The sequence below is a fragment of the Bombina bombina genome, chromosome 2, assembly GCF_027579735.1.
Source record: "Bombina bombina isolate aBomBom1 chromosome 2, aBomBom1.pri, whole genome shotgun sequence".
Lineage (NCBI taxonomy): Eukaryota > Metazoa > Chordata > Amphibia > Anura > Bombinatoridae > Bombina > Bombina bombina.
Genome location: NC_069500.1, coordinates 1098173956 through 1098193901, shown reverse-complemented (window position 1 = coordinate 1098193901; position 19946 = coordinate 1098173956). Strand labels below are relative to the sequence as shown.

At 39.8% G+C, this 19946-nt stretch overlaps 1 protein-coding gene across 1 annotated transcript in view; it reads left to right on the top strand.

Moving 5' to 3' along the window:
• GATB (glutamyl-tRNA amidotransferase subunit B) overlaps positions 1-19946 on the top strand; it is a 657300-nt gene that overhangs the window by 21270 nt on the left and 616084 nt on the right. The window contains exon 2 of the mRNA XM_053700220.1: positions 3043-3193. Coding sequence (XP_053556195.1) covers positions 3043-3193 — 151 coding nt within the window. The remainder of the gene's footprint in view (positions 1-3042; positions 3194-19946) is intronic.

Genomic DNA, 19946 nt, shown 5'->3' with positions numbered 1-19946 from the left:
GTACTTTTGCTTTGGTATTGGTATCCCAGAAGTAATGATGACCCGTGGACTGATCACACATAACAGAAGAAAACATAATTTATGCTTACCTGATAAATTCCTTTCTTCTGTTGTGTGATCAGTCCACGGCCCGCCCTGTTTTTAAGGCAGGTAAATATCTTTTAAATTATACTACAGTCACCACTTCACCCTTGGTTACTCCTTTCTCGTTGATTCTTGGTCGAATGACTGGGACTGACGTAGAGGGGAGGAGCTATATGCAGCTCTGCTGGGTGAATCCTCTTGCATTTCCTGTTGGGGAGGAGTTATATCCCAGAAGTAATGATGACCCGTGGACTGATCACACAACAGAAGAAAGGAATTTATCAGGTAAGCATAAATTATGTTTTGCCGGTGTGTAGGGCTTGATAACTAAGGCGAATCAGCCTCGCCACAAATACGCTGCGGAATTCCAGCGTATTTGAGGTTGACGGCTTGATAACTAGGGGCCCATGTGTGCAGCCCTGTCATTCTTTGATACCCAATTACAGTGTGGGTGTTTTTCTCTTTTTACTCTGATACATGATAGCTTATTGCTTGCACCTTTTTTGATCATAACCGGCTATAATAGAGTGCACACAATTGTTTGTTTTATTAACTTTCTAATTTACTCCTATTAATTTTTCTTAATTTTCTTGGTATCTTTATTTGAAAAAGTAGAAATGAAAGCTAAGGAGCAGGCACATTTTTGGTTCAGTACACTGGCCAGCACTTGCTGATTGGTGGCTACATTTAGCCACCAATAAGCAAGTGCAACCCAGGTTCTGAACCAAAAATAAGCCAGTTCTTAAACTGATACCAAGATAAGGTAGAAAAAAAATGATAATTTGAGTAAATTAGAAAGTTGCTTAAAATTGCTTCTCTATCTGAATAATGAAAGTTTAATTTTGAATTGAGTGTCTTTTTATCTAGATTTGTCAACCTATGTTTTAGTAACAACTCTACTTTTTTGTTATTTTAGCGTTCAGGAATATTTTTTTCTCTCTCTTAAATACAGTATATTAGTCTACATAAATCTCAATATAAAATAATTCACTGGATCTAACACAAAGTTCTATGGCATACACAGTATTCAGGATGGCTTATATGTTTCATCTCCTGATGCTGAGGAAAGCAAACACAAACTAATTGCAGTTGTAATGCTAAAACCTAGATCTTAGTCTACCTAAAACTCTCTAAACTCTATTTTTTCACAGCCAGTAATACTAATGAGGCCTTAAATGTGTAAATGTGTTTTACACAGGTATGTTATGCACAGCAAGGATAAAGAGAGAATGCAGAGAGAATCCTCGGAACCTTGCTTTGGTATAAACATCTTCTTTATTAAATTCAAAACATATTAAAACATCTTTGGTATCCAAAGACCAATACAGCACAACATCACCCCTGGGCTTGGTTGTCACAATGGGTGACGCGTTTCGGCTATACAAACCGTAATCATAGCTTAATTGTTGACTACCAAGCTTGGTATTTAAAATTGTGAAGGCTTCACATGATTGGTTAAAATATATTGATGATTCTCCATTCCTGATACTTTTTATACTTAAGGGGCCAGTAATGAAACCACTACATATTACCTATATGTGAAACTATTGGGAGTGTAAACTCATAGTTAAAGTAATGACACTTATTATAAGTTAACCTTTTAGTTCCGATCATTTCAAATGAACTCTGTTATTGCTTGCTATTTATTAAAAAATTCCAACTATTTATAAAAACACTACCCAATATGCCCCATAAATTTATCTTCCTCAAACTCCATAATTGTTTTAATATTACTAACATTTTATAGGGCAAATATTTAATGGTATTCCTCAAATGTTTAAAGTTAGATAATATTAGATATTGTAAGTTAACTAATTCGTGATTTATTACTTAAAATGATCATAACCTACTTTTGGGTGCGTTAAATCCGTCTCCCCAGGGCGCCAAGCCAGATTTACCGCACAGATATTGACTAAGAGGTGAAGATGTCACCTCTTAGCAAAACAGCGATCTGCCGTGAGCTGCCTGAGCAGCTCAGAGCGGAGATCGCTTGAAACAAATAAAGGAGCTTTCTGCATGACGTATGTTATACTTCATGAATGAAAGTGCCTTTTATTTGTTTCAATAGTCAAACCTAGCGTAACACTAGGGTTGACTCTCACTTTAAATCTGGACTTACTTGGCTTCAGCAAACATCAGCTTAAAGGGACACTAACAATAAGCTTTTTTACTATGAATTTAAACATTACAACATACTGTTCGAGAGTGTGAACTACAAAATTGAAAGAACATTTTAGAAACCCTGCGTGCATGTTTTTCTGTATGTGCTTTGCCTATAAGTATTTTTTATTTCTGTTTTTTATAGGCAGGCAATAAAATGCTGTACCATAGACAGAAAGCACAGTGCCCTTTGGCATGACAGGATGCTGGTCTAGAATGAAAAGAAACAAACTACACTTTAAGACAAGGGCAAAGGTTATTTAAGTAAACAGGCACCTGTGAGGCTAATAAACTACTCTTTATTCTGAGAATTTCACACTCACCACATAACTTATAAGCAGTGTTCTCCACAGGAAAAATAGCTGTGGCTAGAATGGTATTGAGGTGGTCAGTAAAATCAGCCAGGTGGTGCACCCATTAAAAAGGTCCTCTGGAGAACACTGTAATGCAGTTTGTCATGAATTGAAAAACTATTTGCTTAATATCCATATATTTTTTTTGGGAAATAAATTAATTCCAGCATTGTGTATATACAATTTTAGTCTTTAGTCACATATATTTTTTTATATATTCAAATACAATCATTTTCACATTTGCCTCATTATATTTATTTATAATATTTTCTTTGTAAGCCTAGATGAAGGTTATGGCATATGTTTAAATTGAGTCAACAAAACAATAATATTCAATATTTGCCAGGCCTATTGAAGTGTGACATATGGTATGTAGGTAAAACTGGAAATGCACCAGCTAATGTGAACATATCTTTTATCATGAGTGTAATGTTTTATTTTGCAGTGCTCTCCGCTGGTCAGGAGTTGTTGGTCTAGAAATCCATGCACAGATTAATTCCAACTCAAAACTATTTTCAAGCTCACGGGTTCAGTTTGCCGCTCCACCTAACTCAACAGTTTCATTTTTTGATGCTTCCTTGCCTGGAACTCTGCCAGTAAGTAGAAGTAATGTTATGTTGCCTTGTTGGGGAATGTTATAATATGATTTTAAAAAAAAAATCAGAACATATTAGCGGAATAAATTTGGTTTTCAGAATGAATTATGTTTCGGTGAGGGTGGAATTACAAAGTAAATATATACAAACGCATGACAGCAGACTGTAAGCTCTGCGGAACAGGCCACCTCCTGTACTAGTTTTGATTAGTCTGTTATGTACCACACTATACAAATAGGTGATGATGAAAATAAAAAAAGAAATAATTGTCAATATATCATTTCTAAAATATTTTGTTAGGTATTTAATGGAACATTAAAGGGACAGTCTACACCATCATTTGTATCGTTTTAAAAGATAGATAATACCTTTAATTCCCATACCCTAGTTTTGCATAACCAACACAGTTATATAAATACACTTTTTACCTCTGTGATTATTTTGTATCTAAGCCTCTGCAAACTGCCCCCTTGTTTCAGTTCTTTTGACAGGCATGCATTTCCTTCCTAAAATAGGGAGAGTCCAAGGCTTCATTCCTTATTGTTGGGAAATATAAACAACTGCGACCAGGGGGAGGCAGACACCCCATCCAAAGGCTTAAATATCCCTCCCACTTCCTCATTACCCCAGTCATTCTTTGCCTTTCGCTACGTTAGGAGCTGGCAGAGAAGTCACAAAAGATTTGAAGAGTCCTGAAAAAGGGTATCTGCCCTTTGAGATAGGACTGGAGTTTTAGGTAGTCATGTCAACCTATCAGTGAGAGTATTGATGAAAGTTAGAGTCTGGAGATGCAGGGAAAGTTTTTCTGAGGAACCATCCAGACTACTGCTAACAGCTCCTAAGCAATCAGTGTTGACGAGTTTCACTGCCTGCTTTCTCTCACTCAAGTCCATGTCAGGAGCGCTGCTATAAGACTGTCACACTTGAGAGGCTGTGTTCTGTTCCACAGCATGGATACTGGAGGTAAGATTGTTTCAATTTTTTCACATAAAACGCTATAACAGGGTCACATTGTGGCTCCTTTATACCTTGATAGGATCCAGGGTTAATATCCTCTGAAGTGGGTTCATTGAACAGTTGGGGTGAATTTATCATTTTATTAAAGGGACATACAACCCAATTTTTTTCTTTCATGATTTAGATAGAACATAACATTTTAGACAACTTTCTAATTTACTTCTATTATCAAATATTCTTAGTTTTCTTGTTATCCTTTGTGGAAAAGCAGACATGTAAGCTCAAGAGTGTCTGTAGCACTATATAGCAGCAGTTTTGCAACAATGTTATACATTAGCAGGAACACTAGATGTCAGCACTATTTCCTGTCGTGTAATGCTTCAGGCATGTGCACGCTACCGACCTAGGTATCCCTTCAACAAAGAATAACATGAGAATGAAAAAAAAAATTGATAATAGAAGTGAATTGGAAACTTTAAAAAAAAATGTATCCTCTATCTGAATCATGAAATAATTTTTTGGGTTTAATGTCCCTTAAATTATATACATGCTGCTTTGTGTGATTTTTTTCCTGGGCTGATAGACTGTGTGCTTTTGGCTGGAACAAACAGGTTTCACTTTTAAGTTTCACTTTAGTTTTTGAAAGTGTTGCACAGCTCCTATTACTTGCTGTACTTGTAATAGCAGGGGAAGTACTGTCGTGCACGCCATGTAACCGGGTGTGGTCTATGTTAATTTCCTCCATTCCGACTGAGACTTGAACCTGAGGAGAGCGTTTCCTCTGTTAACTGTCTGGGTCTAGGAAGTGGTGAGTGCCCCAACAATTGGGAGTATAAAGGTGCAGTTTTCTATAATAAAAAACGTTTTTATTTGTGTCCTTCTGTGGGTATAAAAACAAGAAAATAGAGAGACGCGCTAAACTGAGACAGAACAAAAGCTAGAAAAACTTCCATGCTTGTCCATAAGGCCAGTGCCACTCAGTGTGCAGTCTCTTTTAGCACATAATGCCTTTCACAGAGAAAAAATATCCTGTAGCATATCAGGCTGACCCTGCCTAATGACAGTCCAACGCTGAAATACCAGGCAATTCTTCTCTGAACAAGAGAAAACAACAAACCCCAGACGTATGTTTCGGCCTCTCTTGGGCCTAGTCAGTAAGGTGCAGTTGCATCTCTCTAGGGCATATGTGCAAGGAGTCCACGTCTGGTTTCCCCTTTATATTCATAGGGAGCCCTAAAAATATAGAGACGCATTTAACCGAGACAGTACAAAAGCTAGAAAAACTTCCATGCTTGTCCACAAGGCCAGTGCCACTTAGTGTGCAGTCTCTTTTAGCACATTATGCCTTTCACAGAGAAAAAATATCCTGCAGCATATCGGTCTGACCCTGCCCAATGACAGTCCAGCGCCGAAATTCCAGGCAATTCTTCTCTGAACAAGGGAAAACAACAAACCCAAGTGGCACTGGCCTTGTGGACAAGCATGGAAGTTTTTCTAGCTTTTGTTCTGTCTCAGTTTAGTGCGTCTCTCTATTTTCTTGTTCTTCTGTGGGTATAACCTGAGCTATAGAGGACTCTGACATGTTAGAAGGTACTCCTTCTGTACTAAATTACACCTTTTTATATTGTGAGGAGGCCATGTTTTTCCTGCCCACTCAATTATGTTCCACATGCCTTAACACCATTATAAAGTCTAAGAAGGGAGACAAGCCTGCTAAGGCTCTTAGTCCCTCTGAGCCGTTTACCTCTCAGGACTCGGCGTCCCGTGAGATTACTACCCTTGCTACAGTATCCACTCCACATGCAGTTCCTCTTAACACATCTAATCCTCCAACCGGAGGGGGCCTTCTTCCTGCGGACTTTGCCGTGCAGTTACAAACGGCGGAGTCTGCGGCCCTCAGTGCATTATCTCTCTCTAACAAATGCAAGAGAAGGGTTAAACATAGCTCTCCTGACCCGGAGTCATCTAAATATTTATTGGATTTAGCTTTTATGTCCCAGTAATTCGATGATGAGTTAACCTCTGTAGCTTTAGAGGGTGAACTGTCTGGGTCAGAGTCCTTAGTGTCTAAGCCTCCTGCTGCGGAAGAACTGTCCTTTAGATTTGAAATTGCTCACTTGCGTTTTTTATTAAAGAAGGTTCTGTCTACGTTAGAGGTTCCAGAGGCCCCGCTGCCTGAAGAACCTATGATACCTAAAGTAGACAGAGTTAACAAAGACAGGAAAGTTCCTTTGACTTTATCTGTGCCGGTTAAGATGTCGAACATTAAGAACAAATGGGAAATAATTGGTTCTTCCTTTTCAACCTCGTCTACTTTTAAAAAGTTGTTTCCGGTCCCAAACACTCAACTGGATTTGTGGGGCTCAATTCCTAAGGTGGATTGTGCTATCTCTACGCTTGCTAAATGTACTACTATACCTCTTAAGGATAATTCTTTGTTCAGAGAGCCGATGGATAAGAAGATGGAAACCTTTCTGAGAAAGATGTTTCAGCCGGCAGTTATAGTTGCCAGAGCGGCTACCTACTGGTGTGACTCTTTGTCGGAACGCATTGATGTGGAGTCTCCCCTCAAGGATATTCAAGACAGAATTAAAGCTCTGAGAATTGCTAATTCTTTTATTTGTGATGCGAACATGCAAATTATTCGTCTAAATGCAAAGGCCTCTGGCTTTGCGGTCCTAGCCCGCCGGGCGCTCTGGTTGAACTCTTGGTCTGTGGATATGACTTCTAAGTCCAGACTCCTTTCTCTTCCCTTTAAGGGAAAGATTTTATTTGGTTTAGGCCTGGACTCCATTATTTCTATGGTTACCGGAGGTAAGGGTGTCTTCCTACTGCAAGATAAGAAGAACAAGTCTAAGGGATGACAATCTTCTAATTTTAGTTCCTTTTGTTCTGACAAATCCCAATGACAACAATCCTCTTCTAAGCCCGAGCAACCCAAGAGTACTTGGAAGCCGGCTCAGTCCTGGAATAAATCCAAGCAGAATAAGAAGCCCGCCGAAAACAAATTGGCATGAAAGGGCGGCCTCTGATCCGGGATCCGATCATGTGGGTCAGACTGTCTCTTTTTTTCAGACGCCTGGTTCAAGGACGTACAGGATCTGTAGGTCCTGGAGGTGGTATCTCAGGGATACAAAATACCATCCGCCAAGGGGCAGATTCCTTCTCTCGAATCTGTCTACCAGAAAAGAAAAGAGGGATGTCTTTCTAGGGTGAATTCGGGATCTATCCTCCTTAGGAGTTGTTGTCCTGGTGCCTGTCGAAGAAAGATGTTTGGGGTTTTATTCAAACCTTTTCATGGTCCCAAAGAAGGAGGGAACTTTCCACCCAATTTTTGACCTAAATTGCTTAAACAAATTTCTCAGTGTCCCTTCCTTCAAGATGTAGATAAGGTCCATCCTTCCTTTAATTCAGGAAAGCCAGTTTATGACCACTATAGATGTGAAGGACGCTTACCTTCATGTTCCAATTCACAGGGAACTCTTTCAGTTCCTGAGGATTGCATTCCTGGACCAGCACTTCCAGTTTATTGCCCTTCTGTTTGGCCTAGCTACTGCTCCAAGAATATTTACAAATGTTCTGGGGGCTCTTCTAGCCGTTGCCAGAACTCGGGGTATTGTAGTAGCCCCATACTTGGACCATTTTCTGGTGCAAGCACCATCCTTTCGTCTTGCAGAAGAATTCTCGGAGTCCCTTCTCAGTCTTCTTCGATCACATGGATGGAAGATAAACTTGGAAAAGAGTTCTCTTATCCCAAGTACCAGGGTGGAATTCCTGGGTACTATAATAGATTCCATATCCATGAGGATATTTCTAACAGACCAGAGACGTTTCAAGCTAAGTTCGGCATGTCTTGTCCTCTGAACTTCCTTGAATCCCTCTGTGTCTCAGTGTATGGAGGTGATTGGTCTCATGGTGTCCTGCATGGACATCATTCCTTTTGCCAGGTTCCATCTCAGACCTTTACAACTGTCCATGCTGAGGCAGTGGAACGGCGATCATTCAGATCTGTCTCAACAGATTGTATTAGACAGCCAGTCAAGGGAATCGCTCTCTTGGTGGCTCTGTCCGGATGATCTGTCCAGAGGGACATGCTTCTTAAGACCATCCTCGGAGATTGTGACTACGGACTCAAGCTTATCCAGATGGGGAGCTGTTTGGGGTGCCAGGAAGGCACATGGGTTGTGGACTCAGGAGGAGTCCTCCCTCCTGATCAATATTTTGGAACTACGTGCAATTTCCAAGGCCTTGAAGGCTTGACCACTTCTGGGTTTGTCCCAGTTTATCAGATTCCAATCAGACAATATAACCTTGGTGGCTTATCTTAACCACCAGGAGGGAATGAGAAGTTCCTTGGAGATAAAGGAAGTATATCAGATTCTGGAGTGGAAGTGGGGGACGTCGGAGGTAGATCTTATGTTGCACGGTCTCAATACCAAGCTACCCAGGTATGGGTCGAGGTTGAGGGATCCCCAAGTGGATCTAATAGATGCACTAGCAGTGCCCTGGAGGTTCAAACTCATATATCTTTTTCCTCCATTACCGCTTCTTCCTCGAGTCGTGGCCCCCATCAAGCTTGAACGGGTATCAGTAATCCTGATTGCTCCATCGTGGCCACGAAGGACGTGGTTCGTGGATCTAGTCGGGATGTCCTCATCTCCTCCGTGGAAGTTACCTTGTCGCAGAGACCTGCTGATACAACGTCCATTTGTCCATCAAAATCTAGATTCTCTGAGGCTGACTGCGTGGAGATTGCACGCTTAGTCTTAGCCAAGAGAGGTTTCTCTGAGAGTGTCATTGATGCTCTTATTCAAGCTCGTAAACCAGTTACGCTGCGTATCTACCACAAGTTGTGGAGGACCTACTTATTCTGGTGTGAAGAGCGTGTTTTTTTCTGGCACAAAGTTAAGGTTGCCACAATTTTATCTTTTCTCCAGGATGGGCTGGAGAAGGGCCTTTCTGCTAGTTCCCTGAGGGGACAGATTTCGTCCCTGTCGGTTTTATTGCACAAGAGACTGGCTGAGCTTCCAGACATGCAGTCCTTTGTTAAGGCTCTGATTAGGATCAGACCTGTGTTAAGATCTGGGGCTCCTCCTTGGAGCCTAAATCTTTTTCTTCGGGTTTTGCAACAGTTTCCGTTTGAGCCTCTGCATTACGTTGACATTGAATTGTTATCTTGGAAGGTTCTCTTTTTATTGGCTATTGCCTTTACGCGCAGAGTTTGAGATCTCTGCTTCACAATGTGAGAAGTGCAAGGGGCAGAAGGCTACTTCGACTTCCCTATCTTTTTGGTTAAGGAGTGTCATTCACTTAGCTTTCGAGACAGCTGGACATCGTCCTCCTGAGAGGATAATGGCTCATTCCACTAGAGCAGTGGCTTACTCTTGAGCCTTTGAAAATGAGTCCTCTATGGATCAGATTTGTAAGGCGGCTTCCTGGTCCTCCTTACATACTTTTTCAAAATTTTACAAGTTTAATGTTTTTGCTTCAGCTGAAGCAGCTTTCGGGAGAAAAGTTTTGCAGGCTGTGGTGCCCTCAGAATAGGGTCCGCCTCTTTCTTTTTGTTCCCTCCCGTTATTCATTCAGTGTCCTCTGGAGCTTGGGTATAGTTTTTCTAACAGTAAGGAATGAAGACATGGACTCTCCATATCTTAGGAAGGAAATCAAATAATTTATGCTTACCAGATAAATTCCTTCCCTTCAGGATAGGGAGAGTCGGCGGCCCCCGCCCATTTTTTCTTGTCTATGGGAGGTCCCCTAGTATTTATTTTATTCTTCTGGCACCATTTATACCCTAATGTTTCTCCTACTTTTCCTTGTTCCCTCGGCAGAATGACTGGGGTAATGAGGAAGTGGGAGGGATAGTTAAGCCTTTGGCTGGGGTGTCTTTGCCTCCTCCTGGTTGCCAGGTGTTGTATTTCCCAACAGTAAGGAATGAAGCCGTGGACTCTCCCTATCCGGAAGGAAAGGAATTTATCTGGTAAGCATAAATTATGTTTTTAACCAATCAGTGCGGACTCATAGGAACTCCACATGCGTGAGCACAGTGTTATCTATATGACACACATGAACTAACACCCTTTAGTGGTGAAAAACTGTCAAAATGCCCTGAGAGAAGAGGCGGCCTTCAAGGGCTTAGAAATTATCATATGAACCTCCTAGGTTTAGCTTTTTTTTTTTTTTTTTTTTTTTCTTTTTTCAGCCATATCAATTTTATTGTTTATAAATTTTTATGATAAATATGTTGCTCATCGGTTTGGCTGTTATACAACAAGTGCTTCTTGAGAATGTTAGATATACAAGTAAAGCGCTTAATACAGATCTGATTATAGCTTTGCAAAATGTGAATATGGTCACATGGTGAGTGTTTGTGTGTGTGTGTTTGTGTGTTTTATGTATAAATGTGTGTTATATCAATAATTTCAGTATTTTTATAGTTTGTCCTTATATTCCAAGGAATGTTAACTATTTAAATACATAGGGGCTGATTTATCAAGGACCGAATGGAGCTTAATGCAGCTGTTTCCGTGCGAGCCTTCAGACTTGCCGGACACAGGAGTCAAGAAGCAGCGGTCACACGATCGCTGCTGCTTAACTCGTCCACCACCTGTGAGGCGGCGGACAGCAATCAGCCCGATCGAACACAATCGGGTTGCTCGACACCCCCTGCTAGCTAATCTGCAGGGGGGTATTGCACAAGCATTTCACAGGAAATGCTTGTGCAATTATAAATGCCGATAGCGTATGCTGTCAGCATTTATTGATGCACAGCTAACATGATCCGCTACAGCAGATTATGTCGATCCGCACAATGATAATTCGGCCCCATAAACAGTAATAGGCCTACTTAACTGAGGGTCCTAGTGCAAACATTTTTAGGCCCCCCAAAAGTAACTCAGTAGTAAGTAATTGCTGCTCTGTATAATGATTCTGAATAACTAGATAGACAGACAGACAGATAGATATCAGTTAGCTGCCTCATCAAGTCTGTCAGGTCCCATGTGAAATTCATAAATTAAAAAAAAGTAAATAAAGACATTGAAAAATCAGGAACTCACTTGAGACGTTCACTATCATTGTAGAGTAGAAGATGCAATGGCCTATAGTTATCAATGTCTGTCGGACCTGACCCGACAGTGCGCATCAGGTCCGACAGACATCGCTGAATACGGCAAGCAATACGCTCACCGTATTCAGCATTGCACCAGCAGCTCACAAGAGCTGCTTCTGCAACGCCACCCCCTGCAGACTCGCGGCCAATGGGCCGCCAGCAGGGGGTGTCAATCAACCCGATCGCACTCGATCGGGTCGATTTCCGGCGATGTCTGTCCGCCTGCTCAGAGCAAGCGGACAGGTTATGGAGCAGCGGTCTTTGTGACCGCTGCTTCACAACTGTTGCCTCCGGCGAGCCTGCAGGGGCATCAAGCTCCATACGGAGCTCGACACATATCCCCCAATGTATTTGCATATGAATGTGCATTTAATTATGTTTTAACTTCCTATTTTGCACTTAATCTAATCATATTTAATTATAACCATTTAAATTAATTTTCCTTCTTGAGATAGTCGCAAATAAAATATAGATCTGCATTAGAACAGGATCAAAACTTGCATTTTCATTGAAAACATTATTTCAATTAATGTAATACAAGATAAATTATTTTACAAAGCAGTATCGGGCTAAAGAGGCTGCTCCAAGTGGTAAATCACCATAGAACCAGCTAATGAGCTGTTGTTGGTTCCAGAGAGCACTTCTCTTTCTTTCTGTACACATTTATTGCATCTAGCCTAATCTCTGGATACTAGCATTATACGTAGCATTAGGATTAATCTTTGGTAGTTATATTTTGGCATTGAATCCATAAGTTTTTTTTGTTTGTTTTTTTTTCTGTTATCTTGCACCAAAATTCTCTAAAGCTTGTGAGATTCTCTATGCAAAAACAAGTGGTGAAATTCACATTGTATTGCCTTTTAACTTGTTAGCCCTGTCTTTTAGACAATTCCTTAAAGGGACACCAAACCCAAAATCCTTCCTCCACGATTCAGGTAGAGAATACAACTCCAAACAACATTCCAATCCACCTCCAGTATCCAATCCGCTCCATTCCCCAGACATCCTCCGCTGAAGAAATAGCATTGCACATGGGTGAGCCAATCAGACGAGGCATTTATGTGCAGCAACCAATCAGCAGCTACTGAGCCTATCTAGATATGCTTTTCAGCAAAGTATATCGAGAGAACGAAGCAAACCAGACAATAGAAGCAAACTAGAAAAATATATGGCATGCTCCCTCTAAATCACGAAAGAAAAAAACTGGGTCCAATATCCCTTCAAGGACAGCTTCTTCAAGTGTTTTTTTTTTTTATTTTGAAAAGCTTTATTTTGACAAGTGCAATAAAATGTCATACAATACAATATATCAACAAGTAAGTGCAACATTTTGATTTTGTAGTTTACAGTTACATATATACACTGCATTCTTTGTCAATGTCCGATTGTCTTGCATAATTTAAACAAGTGCACTTTTTTCTTTATTTTCCTTTTAACGATGTTGGTCTCAGTTGCGGATTCAAAAGTCCGCAGCTAGTGTATGTCCATTATTATATTTTAGATGCTTTTGTAGTTTTCTTCAGGTTTGCTGATAGAGGCATAACATTTCCACAACCTACTTTACTCACACAGTTGTGGGGGCTACAAACCCTGAAGCAGTCACTAAAGAGGTGACTAGAGGGAAGAGGAGAGGAGAATGTTTGGGGACGGTTAGTAAGTGAGGTGAGTGGGAGGGGGGGTGAGGAGAGGGGGGGAAGAGAGAAACCTAGGTTTAGCTTTTAACTAAGAATACCAAGAGGACAAAGTAAAATTGGTAATAAAATTAAATTGGAAAAATGTTTAAACTGTTATGCCCTATCTGAATCATGAAAGTTTATTTTGGACTAGACTGCCCCTTTAAAGTCAAAATTACATTTTCACAATTCAGATAAAGCATGCAGATTTAAACTACTACTCAATTGGGATCTTTACCTGGTTTTGAAAAAACAGATATGTGGGCTTCTAGGATTAGTTGATTGAAACATAATAGTAAGGTTGGGCAGGAGAATATGTTTGAATTGTTTGTAATAGGTGTTAGAGAACCATTCTAGTCCTGGGCTTTTATGAAGGGGCACATCCTTTTATTGAAAATGCAACTCTTCAGGTTCTGAACCAAAAATTGGCCAGCTTCTAAGCTTAGATTCCTGCTTTTTTAAATGAAGATACCAAGAGAATGAAGAAAAATTTATAACAGGAGTAAATTAGAAATGTGCTTGGGGCGGAGCCAGCTGCCGATGCAAAAAGACGCATTATCTTAGAGCTCCTAGTGCTTATCTAAATATTTTACTATATTGAGCACACTAGAGAACCTTATCCTCAGTTTTAACTTTTATTCAGCTCTGGAGTGTATGATGAACGATCTTATGACTCTGAAAACAGGATTTTAGATCTTATGCTGCCATAGGAACCTCTTTGGCCTGCAGTGCTGGAAGTAAGCAGCGCAACGCCATCTTAGAGTACAACCACGCGCTCTTGCTCACATTGGAGATTTAGCCATATACTACACTATGGAGAAGCAAGTCATATCCATGCTACAGGACATGATGTCCACTTTAGATGCTCATCGATACGATCTACTAACAGTACTCAGAACAACCATAAATGGGGACCAAGATATGCCTATAGTTCGTGAGCCTGTGAAAACATCTCGACACCTGCACAATGAAGTTATCAGACCTGAGCCCAACATTGCGATAATAACGGAGCAATGCTTGGCACCAAGCCCCTTGCAGCCTATTAATGCTATGACAGTAGTGAGATGCTCTCAACAGCGGGAAATCAATTTTCTATCAGCCACACTACCAACTACTACTGGCGGTAAACTTACGGATTCACGAGCACAGTTGTGGTCAGACCGGGTAATGACTATGTCACTGAAGCGTAATCTGGCCACAGCCGACTCCTGTGTTAATACAGGGCTGATCACAGATGCCCCGCCTAAAGAATATGATATCTTTCTGGTCGCATTGTATGAGAGGCACGCAGGTGACTCTCCCTCTACGAGAAAACAAGCCATATGGCCATGCCGGCAATACATTTGCTCAGCTGATCTGGTCTGTACATACTCTCAGTGGTTAACTGTTTATGATCCCCCAAGACGATACTACGGCTCCATACTACGAAACTTAAGGAGCAGGCTCACTATGTCATCTACCCAAGTACAGCTGTCAGAGACGTTTGCATATTTCTTGTTCGCAAACATTACCACAAAGGTGTCTGAGTGGACTTACTTTTGCCCGCTTGTTCTGAAGTCAATGCGAGACATCTGTCCAGCAGCAGGATCACAGATTGGCCTAGATGGGGTCTGTACTTTTGCCCAACACCCTTTGCCTGCTTATATTGCTTTATCTCCCAGCTGCTGTTGCCCTAATGCAGTTGGGGTAGGTTAAAATAGCAGGGATCGCTGAAGTGTGTGAGAGACAATTCCCCGGTGTATTTGAGACTCCCCTCCGCTAAACTTTATAACTATGGACTTATAGTTTGCCCTTAGTCTGTTTTATATTTATGATTTGAGGTTTACTTGTTATATTATACACTTAACGCTGAGTAGCCATATAGTTAAGTATTAATAGATCTTTGATGATGTGTGGGAAAGCTCATAGCACTATACTTTATGTCACCCATATTCCTCTTTGATATATTAGAATTAATACACTTTGTTCTTGGTCAGTAGCACATACATTCATGTAAAATATGTATTTGTATATTAACGTGTCGTGACCTGTGCTTGAGAGTGTAAGGAGGAAAGAGACAGGGGGTTGGGCGTTATATGATTTCTGCATTATTGAGATTATAGACACGCATGATATTTACACCCACCTTATATGTCATACAGCTAATTGTCTCCAGGCATGGTTTATTATGGATTCACTAACAATTTATATATTGATTATGCATTTTGTGTATATAAGACACATCAGCTGGTTTATGTATGTTAATGGCCTCTCTCAGATGTGACTTCTATGTTTAAGATAGTGTGTTTATGATTCTGATTATTCACACTTCTCATTAGTCATTACCTCTATCCTAAAAGGGCACTGTGAGCTATCTTCTTATTTGATTGCTTTATCAAATCCTTTGTGGGCATTATATTTTTGTATTTAGCATATAAAGTGGCTGTCTGGCTGTCTGCGGTCGGGGCAGACTAGACAGTCTCAACTACTATGTGTTACACATCTCCATATAGATTAGACACTCCTATGTGCCTTTAACCTTGCATATGTCCATTACTCATGGGGTGAATGTTAAGTTAGCTAATACAGGCTCATATATTCCATATGTCCCAATGGATTATGAATGGCTCTACTTTCCCTCTCTCTGCTGATGGGAGCGGGAAATACTCTGATATGGTAATCACAGAGAAAACTTGCCCTTAACTCTATGAATTACAATATTTATTGACACTTCAATTCTAGCCTAGATACAAACCCACCTACACTGCTGGTGCCCTGTAGCTCCATCTTAGTTTAGACTGGCATAGCCTGCATAATTGTTATTGTTAATGTGAAGTTCCTATAACTATTGAAAACTCTATAATATAAACCCATGTCTTCCTCCCCACTCATAAGCCAACAGGAGCGGTAAAGCCAACAGGCCCAAATGTTAAGTGACCATATACCACTTAAGCTTCCTTACCCCCAGGACTCTACGATATGGTCTTCCCTGTCATCCTTTCACATAGCTCCGCCCCTCCCATATATTTAGCTATCGTCCACCCCTATTTCAGGGGGACAAACCAGCGGTATTTACCCGCTATTGATATTATACTGTTATAAATTGCTCTTATCTTTCTGTCTACAAAGAAAATGAGGCAACTTGTCCTCCACTTACGTACATTCAGTAGGAGCAATTTGTTGCGACATCCTATAATTTGTCCATTTCCAGATAATTAATACATCCATTTTATAATTAATATACCATCCTATAAGAAGTATAAGATTTCTAGGCTGTTTAAATTCTATCACTTGGTTATGCGTTTATATAAGGAACAAAAAGAAAAAAGAGGTAATGCTTGATTATATGTCTCTGATTTTGTCTTTGCATACACTGCCCTTCATTTTCATTATGTCCTTTTGGGGAGATACATATCTGATATCTGCATTAAGATTTCTTTATTCTTTTATATGAAAAGGTTTTATTGTTTAATGGATAAACAATGTCTTGTATGCAAAATCTACCAAAGTAATGCAAAAAGTATATTCTGTGTATGTAATTTCTTTTTCTCGTATTGCCTCAATAAAAATCTTTGATTCAAAAAGAAAATGCAACTCTAGGGGTGATTGGATCCTCTAGAGATTTAACAAGTTCAACTGGTATTTTGGGAAGATTAGCCTCTGCAATATATTTTTCCCAAGCGGAAGGAATAGTTGAAGCCTTTGGGAAAGAAGGGTGTACAACTTTCAACAGTATTAGCAGAACTGTTCACCTAAATTTGGCCTATCATTCAAAGTTTTACCTTCAGCAGAGGTTATTTTGTGTATAAATTAATTTATTTTGCTTTGTCCTAAGAGTTATGGCTAATAGAGGGCCAAGCTTGTTAGAGTCTGCAAAATATAGCTTTTTAAGGTAGTGGGCTTTTCTCTGGGTCTCCTGATGCAGTAAGTGGTTGAGTTCCCCCCTAGCAGATTGGAGTTTTTCATTGATATTGTGCTTCTGTGGGTTGAGTTTATGTTGGGCCTCTATTTCATTCAGTTTGCCTAACCAAAGTATGCTGTATTATTTTGTTTAGTAAGAATAGCTTTTTCTTTAATTCCCTGCGGATTATTCTTTTATGTGTCTCCCATAAATTAAGGGGAGCTGTTTGGGATGGAAAGTTAATGCTGAAAAACTGATATATATTTTTTTTTTAAATCTGAGGATTTTTTAGTAGTGATTCATCTAACCTCCAAACGAACGAAAGGGGATATATAATGGAATTCAGGCATTTCATTGTAGCACTGACCATTGTATGATCTAACCAATTCATGTCATTTACCTGATTACTTGTACCCTATGGAAAAGACAATACGTGGGACTCACGTCTAGAGATATTAACTGAGGCATTAGAGAGCACATGTCCACTCTATCCCGGGGGACATCCACTACTCCTTTAGCACAACATTTTGCCACCACACATAACTGTTAATTAAACTCTTTCAGATGGCCGGCCATCGAAAACGTAACATTCACTCTGAGGATCAGAACACCCCATGGTCTAAACTCCAAATATGATTTAATTAATTTTTGGGAGTAATGATTTATGTCCTCCTCGGCTGTGTTGGTACAATGGCTTTCACTGCATGGCAATATTTATGTATATTCCACATATATATTTTTCTTATCATTTTATCCAATTATTACTATGGTTATAGCTATATTTATTACCATAACTTACTCCTCTTTCCTGTTATATGGGTAGTCAGTTTAATGAATTATGCATTGCTTCCTCACACTCCAAATTAGATTGAACTTACACCCATACTCTGGGGTACTACATAATCATCTATCACATACCTTATTACCTCATCTCATACGTGGTGTGTACTTTGGTTTATCTTGGACATGTGGTTCACCACTTATCTATACTTTTATCTACGATGACAGTATCGTGTGCTTGGATGCTACACATCATGTATAATGATGGATACCAGGCAGGCATGTACTATGCACATTGTACCATTATACACTTCCATATTCTATATTCATTTTTATATATATATATATATATATATATATATATATATATATATATATATATATAGCTTATATATCCTGCATCCTCTTTTCTTTCCTGTCATTTGCAGCTAAACTACTATACACCGATTATGTACTTTAGCACATTTTTTGCCTCAATATAGGTACTATTATACATTATAATGGACATATTGTCTTTATCAACATTGTGCTTCATATTGTATTGCACAATGTATTTTTGTACCTTTGTATTTTTGTATATGCTAACATGTTAAATGCTATATGTACAGCTTTATCTGTATACTTTATGCAACAGTTTTCTCCTGTTAAGTGTAGTCAGTCCACGGGTCATCCATTACTTATGGGATATTAACTCCTCCCTAACAGGAAGTGCAAGAGGATCACCCAAGCAGAGCTGCTATATAGCTCCTCCCCTCTACGTCATACCCAGTCATTCTCTTGCACCTAACTAATAGATAGGATGTGTGAGACGACTGTGGTTGTTAAACTTAGTTTTTATTTCTTCAATCAAAAGTTTGTTATTTTAAACGGCACCGGAGTGTGTTGTTTTTTCTCAGGCAGCATTAGAAGAAGAATCTACCTGAGTTTGTGTATGATCTTAGCGGACGTAACTAAGATCCATTTGCTGTTCTCGGCCATTCTGAGGAGCGAGGTAACTTCAGAACAGGGGACAGCGGGCAGGTTCACCTGCAAGGAGGTATGTTGCAGTATATTATTTTCTAAGGAATGGAATTGACTGAGAAAGTACTGCTAATACCGATGTAAGGTAAGTACAGCCTTAAATGCAGTAGTAGCAACTGGTATCAGGCTGATATGTATGTATGTTTACACTTAAGTATTTCTGGGGAATGGCACTTCACTGGGAAAATACTGTATACATATAACTTTTAGCCTAAATCTGCAATGTGAGTGACTAGCAGCAGGCTTTTTAATAACATTTCATAAATTATATTTTAAACGTTTACTGGCATGTTAATCGTTTATTTATCTGAGGTACTTGGTGAAAAATTGTTTTGGGCGTTATTTTCCACATGGCTGTCGTTTGTTTTGAATTAAATCAGTTTACTGAGCTTCCCTCACTGTTGTATTATGAGTGGGAGGGGCCTATTTTGGCGCTTTTATTGCGCAGTAGAAATTCAGTCACAGTCTACCTTTTTCTCCCTGCATGATCCAGGACGTCTCTACAGAGCTCAGGGGTCTCCAAAACTAGTTTTGAGGGAGGTAATCACTCACAGCAGACCTGTGAGACTGTGCTTTGACTGTGATAAAAATGCTTATAATTTCAATTGTTATCCGTTTTTTGGTATTAAGGGGTTAATCATCCATTGCATAGTGGGTGCAATCCTTTGCTAACTTAATGCATTTACTGTGAAAATTTGGTTCTATAACTAATCCGGTTCATTGTTATTTCAACTGTGACAGTTTTTGTGTGCTTCTTAAAGGCACAGTAACGTTTTTTATATTGCTTGTAAATTTATTTGAAAAGTATTTTCCAAGCTTGCTAGGCTAATTGCTAGTTTATTTTAACATGTCTGACACAGAGGAATCTCTTTATGCAATATGTTCAAAAGCCAATGTGGAGCCCAATAGAAATTTGTGTACTAATTGCATTGATGCTACCTTAAATAAAAGCCAATCTGTACATTTCAAGAAAATTTCACCAGACAACGAGGGGAAAGTTATGCCGACTAACTCTCCTCACGTGTCAGTACCTGCATCTCCCGCTCAGGAGGTGCGTGATATTGCGACGCCAAGTACATCAGGGCGGCCATTACAAATCACTTTACAAGACATGGCTAATGTTATGACTGAAGTTTTATCTAAATTGCCAGAACTTAGAGGTAAACGCGACCACTCTGGGGTGAGAACAGAGTACGCTGATAATGTTAGAGCCATGTCTGATACTGCGTCACAATTGGCAGAACATGAAGACGGAGAGCTTCATTCTGTGGGTGACGGATCTGATCCAAATAAACTGGACTCAGACATTTCAAATTTTAAATTTAAGCTTGA